The sequence below is a fragment of the Agelaius tricolor genome, unplaced genomic scaffold, assembly GCF_023055355.1.
Source record: "Agelaius tricolor isolate 1412-34295 unplaced genomic scaffold, bAgeTri1.0.p SCAF_1, whole genome shotgun sequence".
Classification (NCBI taxonomy): domain Eukaryota; kingdom Metazoa; phylum Chordata; class Aves; order Passeriformes; family Icteridae; genus Agelaius; species Agelaius tricolor.
The window spans coordinates 81,038,988-81,059,601 of NW_027269261.1; the positions used below are offsets into that span (position 1 = coordinate 81,038,988).

General features: G+C 35.9%; 1 protein-coding gene across 4 annotated transcripts in view; it reads left to right on the plus strand.

Annotated features, from left to right (window-relative positions):
• The window catches only part of KIDINS220 (kinase D interacting substrate 220), a 75,674-nt gene extending 56,328 nt beyond the window's left edge, over positions 1–19,346 (plus strand). For 2 of the 4 annotated variants that reach the window (XM_071441126.1, XM_071441132.1), the window contains exons 24-30: positions 275–501; positions 4,641–4,751; positions 5,635–5,691; positions 11,982–12,122; positions 13,900–13,998; positions 14,859–15,107; positions 16,968–19,346. In XM_071441126.1, coding sequence (XP_071297227.1) covers positions 275–501; positions 4,641–4,751; positions 5,635–5,691; positions 11,982–12,122; positions 13,900–13,998; positions 14,859–15,107; positions 16,968–18,236 — 2,153 coding nt within the window. In that variant the 3' untranslated portion in view covers positions 18,237–19,346. The remainder of the gene's footprint in view (positions 1–274; positions 502–4,640; positions 4,752–5,634; positions 5,692–11,981; positions 12,123–13,899; positions 13,999–14,858; positions 15,108–16,967) is intronic. The other 2 variants (XM_071441142.1, XM_071441150.1) reach the window with 2 other exon arrangements.
• Positions 19,347–20,614: the final 1,268 nt, after the last annotated feature.

The following is a 20,614-nucleotide window of genomic DNA, read 5'->3' on the forward strand; positions in this document are numbered from 1 at the left end:
TTTTAAAAGAATCTAAATGTTTAGAGAGATTTAATATGCTACATAAGTTTATGTGATAAACCATCCTACCTTTCCTAAAGACTCCTGTGTAGACGTGATCATCAAGAGAAATCAACCAAATCCAGCTGAAATTTGACCTTCTTGATGTTCTATTTGATGAGCTCTGATTGGAGTTAAATATACAAAAATGTACTGTATTGAAATGGCAAACAAATTAAAACTTTTCCAAATACTTCAGGCAAAATCATATTCTTGTTACCAATTTATTTTTCAGATGTTCGTGCTGCAAGAGATCAGATGAATATTGGAGGACTTCCTTATCCCACCTTGCCTTTACATGAGGCACCTGCTAGAGGAACATCTGTCTTCAGTCAGCCTTCCTCAGCTTGCTCTTCTACAACCTCTTTCAATGGGCCTTTCAATAGTGGAGTTTTGTCCCCCCAGCCTCACAGCAGTTACTATAGTGGTATGACAGGACCTCAGCATCCCTTTTACAATCGGGTAAATAATCGAGATCCAATTAACATTCTTCTGATTTAGTCTGGTAATACTGCAGATGTCATCTATTAAATATTAAAATACCCATGCAAGTTTTATTTAGGAGTGGAAAAAAGTCCAAAAGCTGACAAATTTTGCAGTAATGTTCAGTAGCTGTTGTTTGGGGAGAAACATGGTAAATGGCATCAGAAAAACAAATTACAAAGGAAAAAAAAAATTTTGAGACACTGCTCGTTTGTAGGATATTGCAGGGCTTTTTGGGTTGCTGGTTTTTTGTTTGTTTTTGTTTTGTTGGGGTTTTTTTGTTGTTGTTGCTTTTTGGTGGGGGGGCGGTAAACTGTGCTCAGTTTTTCTCATGCTCACAGACAGTGGAAGGGATCCCGTATTTTTTTGGTTACTTTTGTTAAAACATACAGAAACTCAAGTGGGGAGATAGATTATAAGAATGTATGTCTGTCTTCCCTTCTGTCTCTTTTTAAAGTTATTCCTATCTTTTTCCTAAGCTGGTGTTGTACTAGTTTAAAGGAATTACCATGAATTGCATAAAACATACATTTTTGACCTATTTGTGGGCCTCAGAAAACATAGTCCTGAGAATGGCTCACGTGAAAATTGAATTAAGTGCTTTACTTAAAGTTGAAGAGTGTCTAAACTTTCTGGTTTTGTGGGATGTGTTCAGTATTTTTAAACTTTATTTTTCACTTTTTTTTCTGTAGTACTGTCATGAAAAAAACCACAGCTGATAAAAGTCATAGTGTACTTCTATATACAGGAAATAGTTTTAACATTAAGTAGATTTGACTGTAGATAAACATATAACCTATTAAGGTGAAAAGTAAATTGAGTTATTCATAAATCAGTGTTTGTTAACCAAGGCAAAAAAAAGTATATGTAGGCCAGAACTTTTTAAGTTATCTATTCTAAAATGATTCTTATATACCTTCAAGGCAGTGACAGTATGCTGTTTTGTTGAAAATAACGTAAAATAACATATTTTGAAGTAGTCCAACATTGATAAATGCTTGACACATGAATATTTGTGTTGATACTAACTCAGCTTAGTCCAAGTAGCTGTTTTGTTAGAAGCCCTGGTTTTGTGTCTGTTTTACCCTGTTTTGTGTTACTGTACATGACAAGGTTTAAAGTCAGGGGTGATAAGCTGTTGAAACCTGTATGGGGGTTTTTGGCTCCAGTAAGCATTAGAGAAATAATTATTGGTGAGTCATAAGCTGTTCTTACAAAGAGTTTATTATTTGTTCATTTGTCTTAAGGCTTACAGACCGTGCTTACTTTTTTGCCTGCTGAAGACTAAAATACTTCAATTTTGGCCTTTCTCACTGGAATTTTATACTACCCTTCTAAAATATAATTGTTTTTAGTGTGTCACTTAATAAATATTGTCAGAGAACTGTATTCATTACTCTGGACTTCTAAAGGTACTGTCATGAGCACCACATACTGAGATGAGTAATGAGAACCTTTTAAAAGTAGAAAATTCATCCTGAAAAACTGTTTCCTTCAACATTTTCAGTCATGTTTCATTTCTCAGGCTTTTGTAAAAATGGTGTTTAAAAAAATGAATAGTAACTCCCCAGTAGAAGTTTCTGAGAGAGGTCTTGGATACACAACACATGGTATGACACAACACAGTAGATTCAAATACTTCTGTGGAAATGGCTGGATTTTATTCAAAAACACCCTCACATCTGGGGATATGTGCCCTAACCAGTAAATGGTTCCTGTCCTATTGTCTTTAAGCATTAATTTATGCTTAAGAAAAACCTCCTTCAGCTGTTAGGGAAAAGACTTTATTTTTAGAAAATATGGGGTTTTTTATTATGTATGTTTCTTCTTTTTTCTTTAGATTCTCCTATGTTATGGACCTGGCACTTCCAGTGATGTAATCTGTTAATTTTTGGTTTAAAACCCAGTTCTCCCTATGGTTAGCTGTAAAGGGAAGATTATGGTCCCATTTAGAAGCTCTTCAATTTAGCACTCTGGCTCTCATATAGAGTTAAGCTGGACATGTACTGTTTATCACTGTCTAATGGCCTGGCTGAAAGCTGAATTCAAGTTCAGCTTCTCAAAATTGCTGCTCTCATGGATCATTGTTGAGATGATGTTTCTTACAGGGAAAGTCAGAGCTGTAGGCAAGTCTAATTGGGATTTCCTAGGTGGGAGCAAGAAATTATGGTATGTGAACACTTCCTTTTTTTTTACAAAAGAGGAGACAATTCTTTGATATCTTGAACAAATGATGTTTTGCTACATCCATTAAGGTTTGTAGGCTATCTGCAGACTCGAAGAGCAACTCTGCATTGCTTTATGCCCAGTACATATTTATATTGATCTCATGTTTTCATGATGCCTGTATTGTACTTCAAATGAAGATTGAGTCTAAAGTGCTTGGCCTGTAATGAAGAATTAATTCCACAGTTGGGAAACCGTGGAATAGCTGAAATGAGCCCAGGGGTTATTAGAAGTTATGAGAGGATTGTGGGATAATTGCCTTAGTGGACAGTTTTTTTTTCCATTGCTTTGTAGTCTGATATCATGCAACCAGCAAGCTCCCTGTGTGTTTCAGAGAAGAGGCTCTGCAGTGAGAGCTGGGCACTTGAATGCAGTTTGATCATAAAGCATTTCATGCTTGGGGGTTTTCCACATGGTTTAAGCTGTTAGTGGAAAACTGAGGCATTAAATGATTCTGTGGTATTTTCTGGAAATTAATCTCTTCCCAAAAAAGAGTTCGAATTATTTGTAGAATGTGCCTTATGACAGTGGAATAGTTTTAATTCAGTGAACTTTCCTGCATCATTCTCTACTAGCTAAAACATGTAGAGGCAAAGACTAGGTAAACAAACTTCTCCAATTAGACTGATGGTTACAATGGATATTGTGTAACTTCATATGTTGGAAAAGCATATGAAATTTTTGTGGTAATTATGTGAAAGTGCTCAGAATCTATCCCTAGCAGCTAAGAATATGGAACCATTTTTATTTTCCATAGTGCTTGAAGTTGTAGCATATGCTGTCTACATAAATGATATACTCAGAAATTAAACTTGAATTTCTCAGTTCATTTAGAGCTGCTTCTGAATACAGAAGTTTTTAAGTCCTTATTGGCAAATCTAAGGTGGAATATTTCCACAAATTTCACTCCTTCCTCATAGATTCTCCCTTTAGTCATAGAATTATTTACTCTATACTGAATTTAGTGCTGTAGACTAATCAGAATCTTGTCATGTGCAGAAACACAAATCAGATAATATGTTCTCTTGTGAAGTACCTGGGTAATACAATTTTGAAAATGCTACACATAGAAACATCAGAATTCAGTAATACAGCCATTGTTTTGAGATTTTTTGTTTTAGGTTTTTATGGTGTTTTGTTGCTTTTTAGATTTTGGTTTTTTTGGGGGGAGGAGTTTTATTAAGAATTGGGCAATGAGTTGAAAGCAATGAGTGCTGTAATTCTGCTTTCCCTAAAGTCTAAATTAACACTGTCCTTTAAAATGTTATTTGTATTGAACAACATCCATTAATGTATTTCCAGCAAAAAAAAAATTCCAATACTGTCTGCTCTAAGCATCTGTTCATATGTTTATAAAATCTAGTGTTTGTGGAGGCCCCCAGGTTGGGTGCCACAAATATGGGAAGTTCTAGTGTTGGATGCTCTTATGTATCACACTTCTTGTTTATTTGGTTCAATTGTCTCGGCTATTACAAATGACTCAAAGTTTTACTGAGCACCTGATATTTACTTTAGAAGGTCAGAGAGTAAAATTGTCAGAATTATTGTTAAATTATCCTTTTCCCATATTGAAAGCAGATGTTAGAGAGTAACTACCAAAACCATTCTGACTCTTTTCCTCCAGGAAACTATACGAGAGCACCCATTGGCTTGGAGGGAATAAAAGGGGTCATTTGCTGAGTGATTTTGAAGAATTCACTCCAGAGCTTTTGATTGAATTCTGTTCAATGGTTCAATGCAAAAGTAAAGAAAGCTATTAGTAATTGCTCTTTTTTACTTTATGAAACTCAACTAGAGGATATGTTTTGTTGTAATGATTTTTATTTTATTATTACATTTTGATTTGTGTAATTGTTTGTCCCTTTTTTGTTACACCTTTTTTTTTTCCATAGCCATTCTTTGCCCCATATCTTTATATGCCAAGGTATTACCCTGGCAGTTCTCATCTCATCTCACGTCCACCACTAAAAACGAGTTTGTCCAGAGATCAGAACAATGGCCTAGTAAGTATTTTGAAGGGTAATTCAAATACTAACCTAGACAATAAATATAGTGAGTAATGAAATTGAAGGTTATTAATGATGGTTCTCTGTTAGACAAGTATAAGCTTTATATTTATTATAAATATTTTAAGCAAAGGTGTTACTAACATGTAATGTAAATGTATTTTGTTTTAACTTTAGAAATTTCTTACAGAGGAAAACCAATTCTAGCATCTATGTATAAAGATTAGAGAAGAATGACCTTTGATACTGGCAAAAATATATTAATGAAAATGCCAACTATACTATAGTACCAAAATAGATGTAGTGATAGAAGAAAAATGAGTGCTACTTGTAAATTTATATTCAGTTTTTTTTAATAATGTGTCACAAATTCTTTATACCCGGAGAAGATAAAATTACATCCTTTAATATTGTAAAAAATGCTAGAAACTGGAAGATCATATTTAAATGTTAAAAGAAATATATTTAATATTTAAGTAAAACAAAATACATTTTATCTGAAGTGTTTTTGAAGTACATGTAATCCAATTTTACCCATTAGAAGGGCAAAATTAGCAGACTTTTCTAGCTTCCTATAGAATAATAAATCTCCTATTTAACAGTATTTATTTTACTGACAGATGGCTGTTCAAATGGAATTATGTACTGAGGAAAGATAAAAAAGTAAAAACCTCACTTGTTGGTTGCTTTAATTCTAGGGTACTTATACAACGAGCAAGGCTGTTAAAAGGTGGTAAAAGCTTTAATCACTTAAAGAAAACAAATGTCTTTCCATTGAATTATGTATTATTGTGAGATCAGTCTCATTCACTGTTTGCTTCATAATTTTTGTTGAGCCCTTGATCATTTTACCCAAACCAAAATATTTTGTTGTTGTTAGGATGTTATCAAGGAGGATGCTGATGAGGGGCTTCCTTCACCCACAGACCCCTCAATGGTAAACGAGTAGTCATGTGGTGTGGAAATTTTAGCATCTCATTGCTTTTTCAGCAGTAATGAGTCTGCATTAATCATAACTGCAGTTCACTAACACTGCATCAGTGGCTTTGGTGGGCAAATAGAGTAGTTGAAAACTAATGTAGTTCGTGAATGAATTTAAAAGCTAATATTTCACTTGTAAGATGTACTCTGTTTTCCCCTGTAGTTTTCCCCTTGCCTTTCTCAGTAGCTGTGGTGAGCTTTCAGTTAAGTGTCGTGGTAGCTGAGCAGAGTACAGAATGACAGCTGGTCATTCAGTGCTTAAGTTTTAGAAGTAATTGTGTTTTTCTGCTTCAGTCAACTCTCTCTCCCGAACCTACTTCTTTAGTTGGTGACATAAAGCTATTGCAGGTAACACAATATAAGGCAGCTTTGATAGAAATGGAAAAATAAAATATTGCTGGTCATAACTTATTCATGAGTCAGAATGTTAACAGTTACCTTTTCTGTGACTTCTTTTGTTTTATCCTAAGTATTCATACTTAGGATGTCATCTTTGTGGTACATGTTTTAACTCTAATTATGGTAATCGTGTTTTATACCAAAACAAAGAGTTTAATGTGACTGTCATGATTCTCTTAATATTTGCTGCCAGTAGTTGTTGGCAAAAGTTATAGTTTGATTGCATTTACTTTTTCTTTTAGTAAATAATTGCAAAAATGTCTTTCTACTGTTGTGCAATGAAAAAGCAATCAAATCCCACACAGATTCCAAACTCTGTTTAACTGTACATAACTTTCACTGAGAAACCACATATGTGCAGTGCAATGGAAAAGGTATGCTAAGTTTCTCTCTCCCAAGTAATTTTTTACTTTGTTTGAAGGGATGACTGTGGAGTAATTTTTCTTTTGGAAATGCCATCCTTGTGTTTAATTCCTTATCTCATTATTCCATTCTTTTCCCAGACCTTTGAGACTTGCCAGTGCAAGGAAAATTTATGGACTTGCTCAAAAGTATTAGCATGATGGCTGAGGACTGTGTGTCTCTGTGAGTGTGACAAAGCACACAAGCCTGGAAAAGCAGGATTTAGTCTTGGAGCAAAGTAGTGAATGAGTTCCAGCAGCAGAATTGGAACTGAGTGCCTCTTCTGCTTGCTGCTGAGTGTTTATCTTAATGCACATTTAGGTGCAGCTTCAAACAGCAGTTTAAAAGACTCCTGTAAGTTAAGTAACCAATTGCCTCTAAGTAAGAAAATACAGGAATTAAAACATTAAAAAGAAACTTCCTTTGAGATAATGATAATGGAAGATTTTGTTAGATCTGTTTTTTTATTTAATTTATACTAATGTGAGTCTCTAATACAGCATATCAGATCACATACTTTTCTAAGACTTAGCACTATTTAACCTATGGTGTAAATCTAAAACTTGGGATTTTTTTTAAAGTCTCTTGGAAAGTTGACAAGAAGGTTGTTAGTCAGGATATGATACACAATGTATTTTCAGGGTTTCATCTACTCTAAATCCACATCTTTTGTCAACTTTATTGAATTTTCCATGGAAGGAAACAGTATTATGTTTGTATTATGTGCTACAATTATCTGTAGATAATGGGTACAATAATGGGTACAATTGATGGGTACAATAATTTCATCCAGCTATTTAGGTAGCTCTTAATTGATGGGTCGTTGCTACTGTATAAGTGATCCAACTTATTAAATGGTTTGGTGCATGCAAAGTAATTAAATAAACAAAAAAAACCCCTGCACAAAGTAGTTAATGAACACCAGGATGTGTAATTGGTTTGGTGATTGAAAACAAGAGGAGCATGTAGAATCAAAATTGTCTTTCATGCTAAACTGGCAAGGAGCCAGAAATGTTGCAACTCCTGTGTAAAATAGAGAATAATCATTGTTTTGAATGTTTGAGTCATAACAGGGCGAAAAAACAGGATTACTCAGGAGTATATTTTTTTTCACACACATCATAATTTCTGCTTATTGCATGAGTTGACAGAGCTGTGTGGAGGCTGTTACATGATCTAGTTATGGGTCTGCTGTTGTTGTCAGTCTAATGTTGGAGTGACCAAATTCTGAAATTCCAGACCACCATCAGTAGTCTCATAATATCCAGGTTAGCTTAGTAAAAATCAGGAATATTTTGAGTATAGTCGTCCTGTAACAAGCATTTTACTTTAGTCACCTTCCGTACTTAGATTCTGTTGCTGCTGATAAAACTTGTCTGTCTCAGACCATAGTTTACTGTTTTTTGCTCAATGGATCAAAACATAGATGTCAAACTGGTGAGTTGACCAAATACCATCTATTTAGTTGTATCAGCATGAAGGTGCATTGCAAATTTTAGATTATCAGCTTGAACCACTAATGAAGATGCCAGCCTTTGACATCTGTGATGGAGACAAACATGCATTTCTGCTGGTTTTACTGTACAGATGCTTAGTTTTGAATAACTTCAAAAACTTCTAGAATGCCCTTTTGAAGGGTTTGTAGATGGATTGCAGTGTTACCAGTCATGGAATGGTAACCTGGAATGGTTCACAGAATCCCCTTTTATGTTAGAAATCAAACTAGCATTAGCAGTCCTTATCTGTCATAAACTTGATTTTGTGCTTTAGTTTGCATTGTTAATTTTGACTTCTTAGGAAGTAGCTTGTTCCAATATGATTGCTTTGTTTAAATACATTTTTTCATACTGCACTGAATATATAATCCATTAAGATGTAGTATTAGTATTATGTGTGCTTTGAATGAGGACTAACGTGGCTCAGAGCATGTAGTATAGATAAGCATAGAGTAGTTCTTAAGAAGTACTTTTCAAAAGTTTGAGCATGAATGAAAATGTATGGCATGGGAGTTTTCTTACAGATTTTCCAGTGCTTTTGTGTAGCATTTTTGTGCTTTGAATATTTGTGCTTATAAGAAATAACTTTTCTATTCTGTGGGTGGTGCTGGTTTGTTTTTGGGGCTTTTTTGGGCGGGTGGGGGCGAGGGGCGTTGGCAGATTTGATTAGATAGGAGTTTGAAAAGTTATTTGAGGTACATTGGTAGTATAATGGGATCTTGAGATGGCAGGAGAATGTTTCATTAAAAGGAGGATTTTCTGTCAAAAACAATCTAAAACCTTTATGAAAAACAGAATATAGCAAGTGGTTTTTTTACAAATGCAAAACAGAATAGTATGCTCATGAAAATAGTATTTGTATAGCATATCCTAAATGTATATTTTTAAGACCTATTTTAAAAGTTTCATCACATTATGAAAATATCCTGTGTCTATCCTAACCCTGATCTCCTGTTTACTTCAAAGCATGTTCTCTGTATGTTCAACCTTTGTGATGTCACTTTAAGCTGTTGTTTCTTTTAATTCTGTTTTGTCCTTTTCTCAAAGCTGTGTAAGTCTGAGTTAAACAAAAACAGACAGGTACAGCCACTTCCTGTGAATTCTCATTCACTTGTTTCAGTCATTCCAGAAGCTATCATACTGGTGCTTCATGCTGGGCTGTCTGTAAACTAATGCTCATTACTAGCCTTGAGGTTTGTTTTGACAAGCTGCTTTTAGCTTTTGCATGGCAAATACTTTTCAGACTAATGTTCTCTAAGCATCTCTAACAAAACCACTAAGGCTGAAAAATGTGTCAGTTTAAGTACAGTTATAATTCACTTACATGATGACAATATCCCTAAAGCTATTACATTACTTATTCTTCAGAGAGTGCTTTTCATAAAGAATGATTTGGATTAATGTGCATCTATTTCAGACAGTTCACACTTTAACAAAAATAGTCTAAATATTTCAGCTTTTATGTATCTTTTTTTATACACTGAAAGCAAAGTTTCTAAACTAGGTCTTAATGCATGCAGAAAGAATTGCTTGTCCTTGATTGTTAGAAAAATATTTTGATCTGAATGAGAATCTGTTAAATTAGATGTGTTTAAAACTTCTCTTCATTTATTTCTGGGTATATCATAGATAATGTATTTGATAGATTCTGAGAACAAAGGCAATTGCTAACACATGTTGCTTAGGGACCATTTATTTTAGTGGTGCCACAAAATAATTTTGGCTATAACAGTTTCTTTTGTTTTAATTGATAAGCCTTCTTTCAAAAAATAATTAAGATTTGAATTAACTTACTGTTAATTTGAATTTACTCTTGTCTTTGTTGATGTATTATCTAACTCATGCCAATAGTAAATAGTGTGTTTATGAGGAAATAATGGATCACAAGCTGGTATTCTGAAGAAAAACCCACAGCGATCTCTTAAAGAGGAAAATTAAAGATGTATAAAAGAGGTATATGATAAATAGATTATGGGTGAAGCTTCATTCTGTCATTTTCATCATTTTGATGATTGGCTTATATCCTTGACATGATACAGATTTTAAATGTGCTAAAAATCAGACTAAATTAAGATCTAAAATTTGTCCTTTAGACATTGCAGTATCTGAAATGTAGCTGGCATGTTCTCTAAAGGAGTACCAAGCCCTAGTTTAAGTGCCTAGACTGAAGTGGAACTAAAATGTTTAATTTTTCTGCAGTAATTTAGGTAGATTGCCTTCCCAGAAAATGGGATATATCCTTTGTTTGTTTATTATCGAATTGACATGACATTAAAAAAAATAGGAATGGTTAAAGAAACAAAGATTGGTGCTCCAGCTATTTCCAGGCAAGTGTGTGAGCTGCCAGGCTCAAATTCCCTACAACCCCCAGTAGCATTCCCAAATGAAGCTGATAGTTACACACTTTAAAGTCCATTTCAAGGACATCTGGTGGAGAACTTTAGGGGAATTACATGTAATATTACCTAAATTTTGAAACTCAGAGTAGCTAGGAGTGTGCCTAGCTCCCCAGATCAGGATATCTTTGATAACAGTAAGTCAGAACTCTGAGGTAGTAGATAATGGGGTTTTAGATTGCTGCCTTGGAATTACTAGTTGAATAAATTCTTTGTAAATATCCTGGTTTAGATAATTCAGATAAGGTTAATGGCATTCTCTGTGATAACTCCTGGTTTTCAGAGGGATGGAGATTTAGTAATTTATCTAGTAATTTATATTAATTCTGAAAGATTAAACATCTTCCAAGTAATTAAATAAAAATGGGAGACAATATTACAACTCCAAAACCAGTCTTCATTGGTGATTTGAAGAATATAATAAAACTTGATTAACTGGATAGTCAAAATGCACTTTTACATCCCAGGGCTTGTGCATGTGATGATGACCTCTGAAGCTTAGAAGCTCTTTTGCATCCTCCCAAAATGAGCTGTTTGGTGCACAGTCTACAATGCTGCACCCAAATCTTAATTTTAAGAAAAAAGGGAAGGTGTAACCTCCCTCACAAGTGGAGAGTATACAAATATTTTTAACTGATAGAACTGATTCTGATTTTGCTTTTTGAAATTTGGAATCACTAGTGTAACTGCATGGGTTCCCATCCAGGGAGAATGTGATTTTTTTTAAAGAACATACTGCCTTAATACACTTTCACCCTCAGTATGCAGATGCATTTGTTTTAGTTTTCCACCCTTTCTTTGAAATTCCCAAAGGTAGCAACATTAACAGGACAACTCTTGTGTTACAGAGCTGAATAATTAGAAATAATTTCTACCTGAGTCTTGCCCAAGTTTGGGGTACGTGAAGCATCCTCATTGTATCTTGTAGGGAAATTGCAGTGCTGCTGTTTCAGTACTGTGGTATACAGCCCCTTGGCTGATCTTGCATAAATAGAGCTGAAGGAACCTCTGGAAAATAAACAGATATTGTTAAAATTATTGTTAAAGTTAATCCAAGTAGTTGAGGGGTTGTCTTTGTTTTGAGTGTCTTTGAGTTTTAAGTCATCTTTGTCTGATAATAAACCAGGAGATTTTAAGACAGAAAAATCTAAGTTGTATGTGCATTATTTGAGAAAAAAAACCCCAAACATCCCAAAACCAAAGTAACTAAAGTTAGGGGAAACCTTGTGAGTGAAACTGCATTGTAAATTGATTAACCTGTGCTTAATATTTCTGATTTTTATGTTTCTTTACTTAAAATTGTGTAAGAGGGTTATTTTGTCACAAAGGCAGGACTCCAGTGCTCATCTTTTTCTCCTATAAATACATATAATGAATGTTTCCCAATATATAGATATTCTGATAGTAATTAAAAATGCCTGTGCATTCTTATTCTCATAACTTTATTTTAAAATATAGTTGAACACAGCTTGATTTGTGTTAGTGTGTATTGTGAATTTCTGGGTGTACTGAGTACTGGAACAAGTCTTATGTGCACATTTTCTCACTTACAGGGAGCAGGCACAGGGTCAGCCACAGGAGTATCCCATGTATCTCTGAGCACAATGAGTGTGGAAGCTGTGTGTGAGAAGCTAAAGCAGATAGATGGTCTGGACCAGAGCATGCTACCTCAGTACTCTGCAACTATAAAAAAGGTATCAGCTGAACTTCATTAATGTGTTTAGTTCCTAAACGTGGAGATACACAAGGAGAGGAAAATATTTAGTTACCTCTTTTCTTGAAAATGTTCATTAAACATATCAGGTGATAAAATAACATCCTAAGTTCTGTGCATGACAAGTTTGGAGGACATTTTAATACAAGCATTCATTTTTCAGAGGAAATGCTCTGTTGAAAAGGACAAACACTCAGAACTATAAATGCTGATGAGACTGGTTATTCTAAGAAAAAAAGCAAGAAAAATATTTTCAAAATTGCCATGTGTAATGAAAAAATAAAAAGGGTTGCAAATGTCTTCTATATGTAGGTAGCAGTATCCCTTACTTTTTTTTCTCTGTGAAAAATTGGCACATCTCTCCTGTTGTAAATGAGTGGTGAAGATGGTTCCATTTCTTTATCATAGTCCACATCTATTTGCTTCAGAAAGAGATCACTCTATATTTTTCTGTCTCTCCTCTTTTCTGTGATAGATACATTAACACTGAATTCTTTTTTGCTCTTGAACTTTTTTTTTACAATTCTGTGTGCTCTTTTTTACAAAGAAGGGAAAAATATGAAGGTTGTCATTAGTGGATTTGCTGAGCTCACTTTGTCCTGGAACCTATTGTATCTTAATATGGAAGGATTTGATTCAAGGATTAAGAGACAGGTTTTTCATAGGAAGCTTCAGCAAAATTACTCAAAACAAGAAGTAGGATGCTAGACTGCAGGTCATTAGGTAAAGCTGCAAAAAATTTTAGTTGCTTCCTTTGCTCCAGACTGAAAGAAGGATGTGCTCATTAGTTATCCTTAATGAGATTCCTCTTATTTATATTCTTGCATTGTAAGAATTACAAGGGATATCATGCAAAAAAGAAGGAAGAAAATGGCTCTGCGTGGTCTATTTCCTGGTTTGACTAAGACCATCTGCTGGGATATGTGTACAAAACCATTGAGATCTCTCAGTATAGGCAGAGCTCTCAACTTGGGTCCTCCATTTTCTGGCTGCTCTCCTAAGACATGGTTCCTCTTTTACATTCTGTCTATGCACTGATACATGGTATAAAGATAAATACCTCTCATTGTTATGTAATGAAAATGATTCTGTGTTGAATTTGGTGATTTTGAAAGTTAAGGACTATATAAACATGCCAAATGTAAGGAATATAGATCTTGTTTAAGCATTTCTGTGTTGATCTCTGATTGATGATGAACATTAGAAAGATGTCTAATCTTCTGTCCCTGGGAATTTCTGATGATGGGAGGAATGTAAGCCTGTTTCATGCAGAGAGGGAACTTAATGGAGGCAGTACTTGATCTCAGATGCTTGAAGCCAGGGGTCAAATGCTGCCTGGGACTTCATTGTCTGATTATCTTCAAATGCTTGGATGTCTGCTGTCCATTTCTGTTCTGAGTTGGAGAAATATAAGCAGATCAGTGTGGCTTATTGTCCCTGAAATTTTCCACCACTTACATGTTATTTCCTTATGTCTGTATATAGTCCACTATCTTATTGCCTTTTTTATACACATTTTTAATGGATTTAATATTTCCATTTTTTTCCATGACACATAGGTGTTTCTTGTCCATCAGCAATTATCACTAAATATACTTGTATAAAAACATATGGTTTTATATAGAATTGGACTTAATAGTGACTTTGGGAAATTTCTAGTAGTCTGCATCCAGCTTTACCTCTACCGTTTTAGTCTGTTACTGCTGTGCCATAATTCTTGTATCCATAATTTACATTATTTAGTTGTATTTTTTTAGGCAAATATAAATGGCCGTGTCTTGGCTCAGTGCAACATTGATGAACTGAAAAAAGAAATGAATATGAATTTTGGTGACTGGCACCTGTTCAGGAGCATGGTAAGACTTTCTGTTCAGTGTTCAGGTCATCATAAATTAGTCTTTTTTAATATGAGTCTTTCTTTCTTTCTGATTGCTTCCTTATTGTCATCATCTTTAAGTTTGTAAATATTATCTTAGAGCATGAATGCATCTGCTATTTTGTTATTTTGTCTTTTTGTCTTAAGCACTAATGAGTAACTGTTTGCTTGTGAATTTGCATCTTAATTGATTGTGACCTCTGAAGTTTTTTACTCCTTTTTTTGTGGGATCTGTTTTTTCCTGTGTTGGTTCCCTTTCTGAAATTTGCTTATTTTAATGAAATGGTCAGAACTTAACTCTTTTTAAAATCTCTGTTCTACTGTTGAAGTTAGTCAGGGAATTCAAAGTATAGGTAATAATAAGGAAGGAATTGGGCAGGCAGGCTGTTACAGTGAGGGTTATGCATCACTGAGAACTGAGTTTTCTCTCAAATATTTTTAGACTATTGCCAGTTTTCTTTCTTGAAATAACAGTGTGTCTCTCAACTGTAAGTCAGTGTTGAAAACACCAAGAATTACATGATGAGATTTATTGTTAGATATGAAGTGTTTGGTTTTGCTTTAAAATTTGTAATTTATCACGTACTGGTTTTACAAGAATTTAAGTATTTTTGTGGCATGTGGGTTCTTTCAAGGGTTTGAGCAGTAATAAGAATAATTTGTAAATACAAAAGAATTAGCGATTGATTTTTCTACTTTTCATGGTCAAAACTGCATATACAGGTACACATTTACAGCTGCGAATTCCTCATTCCTATTTTTAATGGAATTCTCAATCAATTTTGAGAACTTTTTCTATTTATGCAATTACATTTAAACTGTCTCTCTTTGCATGTTAAGATACTTGAAATGAGAAATGCAGAAAATCAGGCTGCTCAGGAGGATCCTCGTGGAGCAGCGGAGCACGGTACAGCTGCGATTCCTCACAGTGACCTTACTCGCCGCCCTGGCCACAGCACCGAGCTGCCTCACACTGAGCTGACAGGGCTTGCTGGCCAAGCTCCCTACACACTGAACTTCAGCTTTGAAGAGCTCAACACAATTGGTCTTGATGAAGCTCCTCCACGCCACAGTAACTTAAGTTGGCAGGTATTTAATAGAGAAATGTATTCTGCTTATTTACCTGTATGGAAAAGAGGTTTTTTCCAGGCTTGCTATAGACAAGTCAAGAAATAAGGCTCTAGGATAGTTCAGATGCTTTCAGTTCTCAGTCTAGGTAAAGCCTAGTCCTGCAGAGATGTAAACTCTAACCATACTCTGAGTTGAAGTCTTTAATTTTTGCCATCTGAGAAGTGCTCATCTGTTCCAGTAATCACTCTTCATGACAAACAACCTAAAGCTATCATACTTTTCTCATCTAGCCTAGGGTGGTGTCTTCCAAGGCTTCTGTATTTTTGTATTATTCAGGCTTTGTGTAATAAATATTTTAGCTATGTGCTAACCAGACATTAGCCCATTCAACAAATGTATTTGTTAGGTTTTTGAAAATAGACAGTGCTCCGTGACATCAGAACCTTGTCCTTACAATGCATAACCTGTTCATAAACTCCAGAATTGACATCCTTCTCCAGCTGTGGTTTCTGCCATAGGTTTTCTGCCATAGGTCAGTTTTCTTCTGTATCTTATGAGACCATGTGAAGTGTTGGGTTTTCATTTGTCTATCCTTAAGAAATAAGACTAATCAGTTGGTGGCTAAGTAGTGGTTAGAATTAAAAAAAAAGAAACAGCAAACCCAGTGGGGTGAGCCCTTTTCATCTCTAAAAGTAAATTATAAAATCTTGAAGGTGCAACAAAATAAAAAGACACCCCAAATTCCTAGCCATAGGTGATACTTTCAGTAATCAACATTGTGAAAGTGGGTTTGGGATATATAACCCAGAGATAGATTTCTGTCCCAGACACTTCTGAGTGTGTGCATGCACGCCTGTGTTTGTTGGTAGGATACAAATCACCCTTACTACCCATATCCATGGAGTATCAATGCATGTTTTTTCTAGACATTTTTTCTAGACATGTGGCATTATACACATTTGATGTATTTGAATAAACAGTGCTTCTGATGCCTATATAGTTACCTAAAATTGAATCAAAGGAATGAGAAAGGTGGTTTGTCCTTAAGAAAACATTAGAACACCTGTTAGAATTTTTAAGTCAACACTGACTTGTATTTCAGCTTCTCTCTTGTGGTGAGTTGGCCCTGGCTGGATCTCAGGTGCCCACCAAAGTTTCTTTATCGCTGCCCTCCTCAGCTGTGCAGGGGAGAGGATATACAATGGCAGGCTTGTGGGCAGGGAGAGATCACTCACCAGAGACCATCATTGGCAAAAGAGACTGCACTTGGGGAAATTAGTTTAATTAGATGTCAGAGTAGGGTAGTGAGAAATAAAACCAAATTCTAAAAGCAGACATGGGGGCAAAGAGGGTCATGTTTGTCAGAAAACTGATTTTTCTGAAAACAGATATGTGAAATTTTGCCAGGATATATTGAAGTATGTATGGTGGAGGTCTCTTAAATATGTTTTTGAGATTTGTTCAACATTTAGATGAATTCTTGCTGTCTTTCTAATATAAAATGCAAATTTTGTAAATGTATGAAATGTATTAGAAAAGCCCATCTTGACATACAAATCCAGTCTTTATAATTATACACTCAAGAGTTAGTCTCAAATACACTGGATGAAATGCTTGTTTTGTGGAAATTTTTCATTATGGGAACTAAGAATAGGAATATTTTCTCAGTTTAGTTTGTGTGTGTGATTCCATATATATGTTTATAGTAAGCATATTTAGTGTTTACAATTTCACTTGCATAATCTTATTTGCAGCAATGAAAAGAATAATTTAAGTACATATTTAATACTCTGAGTTATTTCATGTAAGAAGATTGATAAAAGTAAAAATAGATAGTTCATTTAACTGTTACCTTTTTGTCTTTTTTTTTTTTTCCAGTCACAAACTCGTAGAACTCCAAGTCTTTCAAGTCTTAACTCTCAAGATTCTAGTATTGAAATATCAAAGCTTACAGACAAGGTGCAGGCAGAGTACAGAGATGCATATAGAGAGTATATTGCTCAAATGTCCCAGTTAGAAGGAGGTGCCAATTCTACCACAGTAAGTGGGAGGTCCTCTCCTCATAGCTCAAGTGCTTTCTACATGGGCCAGAGCACGTCGGGGGGCTCCCTGCACTCCAATGCAGAACAGGAAAAAGGAAAAGACAGTGAACAGAAACAGGATGATGGAAGAAAGTCCTTTTTGCTGAAGAGGAATGATGTTGATTACAGTACTTCAGGTGTTTCTACTAATGATGCATCTCCTTTGGATCCTATAACTGAAGAAGATGAAAAATCTGATCAGTCTGGTTCCAAGCTTCTGCCAGGAAAGAAGTCTTTGGAAAGAACAAGTATTTTTCAGGCTGCAGATTTGAAACTTAAGGGAGTTACTCTCCGGTACCAGAAACTTCCCAGTGATGAAGATGAGTCAGGAACTGAAGAATCAGATAATACTCCACTTCTTAAGGAAGGTAAAGATAAGAAAACAGATATCAAAATAGAGAAGCAGCCCAAATCTCCAGAACATGGTTCTGAACCTATTAGAACCTTCATCAAAGCAAAGGAGTATTTGACAGATGCCCTTCTGGATAAAAAAGATTCATCTGACTCTGGTGTAAGATCCAATGAAAGTTCTCCAAATCATTCCCTCCACAATGAAGGAGCAGATGATTCACAGCTTGAAAAGGCAAATCTCATTGAGCTTGAAGATGACAGTCACAGTGCAAAAAGAGGAATTCCACACAGCCTTAGTGGCCTTCAAGATCCAGCTGTGGTTCGCATGTCTATTTGCTCAGAAGATAAGAAAAGCCCTTCTGAAAGCAGCCTGATAGCAAGTAGCCCTGAAGAGAGCTGGCCAGCCTGCCAGAAAGTCTATAATTTAAACAGAACCCCTAGTACAGTCACCTTAAATAACAACAGTGCTCCAAGCAATCGAGCTAATCAAAATTTTGAAGAAATCCAAGGTATCAGAGATCCATCTCAAATTATCCTGCACCCTGGCTCAGGTTCCAATCCAACTGCAGTTCAGAATGAGAACCTGAAGACGGCTGCTCACAAGCGAGGCCAGCGTTCAAGTTATACCAGGCTTTCAAAAGATTCATCAGAGCTCCACACCGTTGCAGCCTCAGAGGGAGCTGGGTTTGGAGAAGAGAGAGAGAGTATCCTGTGAAAAACAGCCAGGTTGAAAAGAGTATGCTCATGAATAGTAGCTTGGAATTCTTTGTCAGTTTGTGGTTACATTAATCTCTGTAGTTCAAGCTTTCGATATTGTAAAAGATGGCCTAGATTATTTTCAGTCATTTTCTCTGAAAGGAGGAGTAATTTTTACCAGAAGCAAATTACTTCAGACCTTCCCCACATATAAAAGCAGTAGTTGTCAGCATGGAAAATCAGTTCTTTCTAAAAACACTGTGCAAAGGATTGGTCAGGGGCAGATTTCACAGAAATATGGTTTAATTATGAAAAGTACAATGTGATTTTGCTTTTCTCTTGGGATATGTATTACTTATCCCATCTAAACATTCCGTTAATTCTCCATATTAGCAAGTTAATGCTGTCCATCCTTGCCATTTGATGTTCAAGATGCCAAAACATTGAATAGCACAACCTTACCGAACTTTGCATTAATTTATGAATTAATGTGTGCAACATAAATTACATATGTTGAAATTTGAGTGTTAAGGTACTTGTTTGGCTATATGTATGCTTTTTGCTCTCTGTACGTTCAGTAGTTACTGTTGGATTTGTGAACTTTGGGTAGAGTGGTGATACGGTTTGTAAGGAATGTTGTCTTGATGTGTCACTGGAATTGGCAGTTATTTATAAGGTAATACCTTATCATTGACGTAGTGGATCCATTATTTATTATAGCTACACAGTTTGCAGTCACTGAATAGATGGTCTCTGTAGGTGCAACCACCAGATTAAAATACTGTAAGGGTAAAGTATGAATATGATGTTTGAATTTATGAAGCATTTGTGGCTGTGTGTGTTTTTTCCTTGGTACAGTGTTTATCATTTGGTTATGGAAAGAAAAATAAGCAGTGTTTGCCATTTTAAAACTAATGCATACCTTTTGGAATCTTGTCAAAGCTGTTCTCCAACATCTTTATTTCTGAAGTACAGTGTTTGAAGATTTTTTTTATCATCTAAGTAATGTACCTGAATGATGTTATAGCAAATACTTGTACTGTCTGGTGAAATCTGCATGGTTTTGAGGAAGAATTGTTCAAGCTAGAGTCTGCTAATAGAAAGAAAATAAAAAATAAATTGGCATGTTGGGCTTGTGTCCAAATTTCTTTTTATTTGCAGTGCTTTGTTTCATCACTTGATAAAAATGCTAAATCCGTGTTGTTATGGGTTAAAGTACTTCACAGATTCAATTCTTTAACATGCATTAAAGCAATATACTTTTTAATAAAATGCTAAATAAATATACAAATACATTTGAGAAATGAAATTGCCAAAGCAAACGTTTCTAAATTAAGTGCTGTGAGCTGCAGAGAGGTGGACACCTCTCACTAGTCCAGAGCAGTATTGCTGCTGTTTTGGCAGTTGTTGCAGTGTGATGTAATACCCTGTTTCAGCCATCCCAGTTCCTTTCCCAGGTGTGCCAGTACTTTCTCCCTTCCCTTCCCCTTGCCTCCTGCTGAGAGCTGTCCGTCAATCTCAGTAGGCCAGCAAGGGCATTGTCTGATTGGCAAAGCTCAAAAGATGCCTCTCAGCCCTGGGGACATTGGGCTATCCAGGTGCCACTTGTCTCCTGAGACTTCCCCCCTCCTACCTGGTTGGTGGCACACCTACCCCTTCCCTCCCCCTCTCCCCGGGCTTAAAAGACACGGGGACCATGCGGTTCTTTGTTCTGTTGGAGCTGTTGCAACATTCAGATGTCTGTGACCTAGGAATAAAGCTCTGGATGAAAACCCTCCAGCAGGACCCGTCTCCGTTTTCCTTCACCATCGCCCAAGGCCTTCCCACCAGAGGTAAACCTGAGTTCCTGCATGCCTAGACCTGTTCCAAGTGCCAGCTGCCACATCCAGCCAGCCAAAGGTGGCTCTGAGGTAAAACCACCTCAGCTGCGCCTCTGGTCAAGCAGCAAGGGCCAGACGAGCCCAGGCAGGTTCCACCTGGTAATATTGGGATCTTATCTCAATAGGCAGTCGTATGTGTAACTGCACAGCTTTGCTTGTATCCCAGTGCATCTCCAGCCAGAGGCTTCCCAAGGGACCTTGTGGTCTTGGCCTTTGTTTTCCAAATCAAGAGGATGCATTTCTATGCCAGAGTCAACAGAAGTGTTTCTGCCTTTATCTAGGCTCTCTATTTTTTCAGTCCATGGATGCCTTATACTTATAGGACTGGAGATGTGATCTGTACATTTCTGGATTTGGTTGGCATGTTATTTGCTTGAATTAAAATTTACTCAGTGTTACAGGAGTACTGGAGACTTGTGTGCACTATTAGAGTAACAGTTCAGCCAAAAAGCCTCCCAAAACAAAATATGCAGCCCCCAAAGCCTGTGTAGCTTCGTAACACTTTGCCAAATCTTTG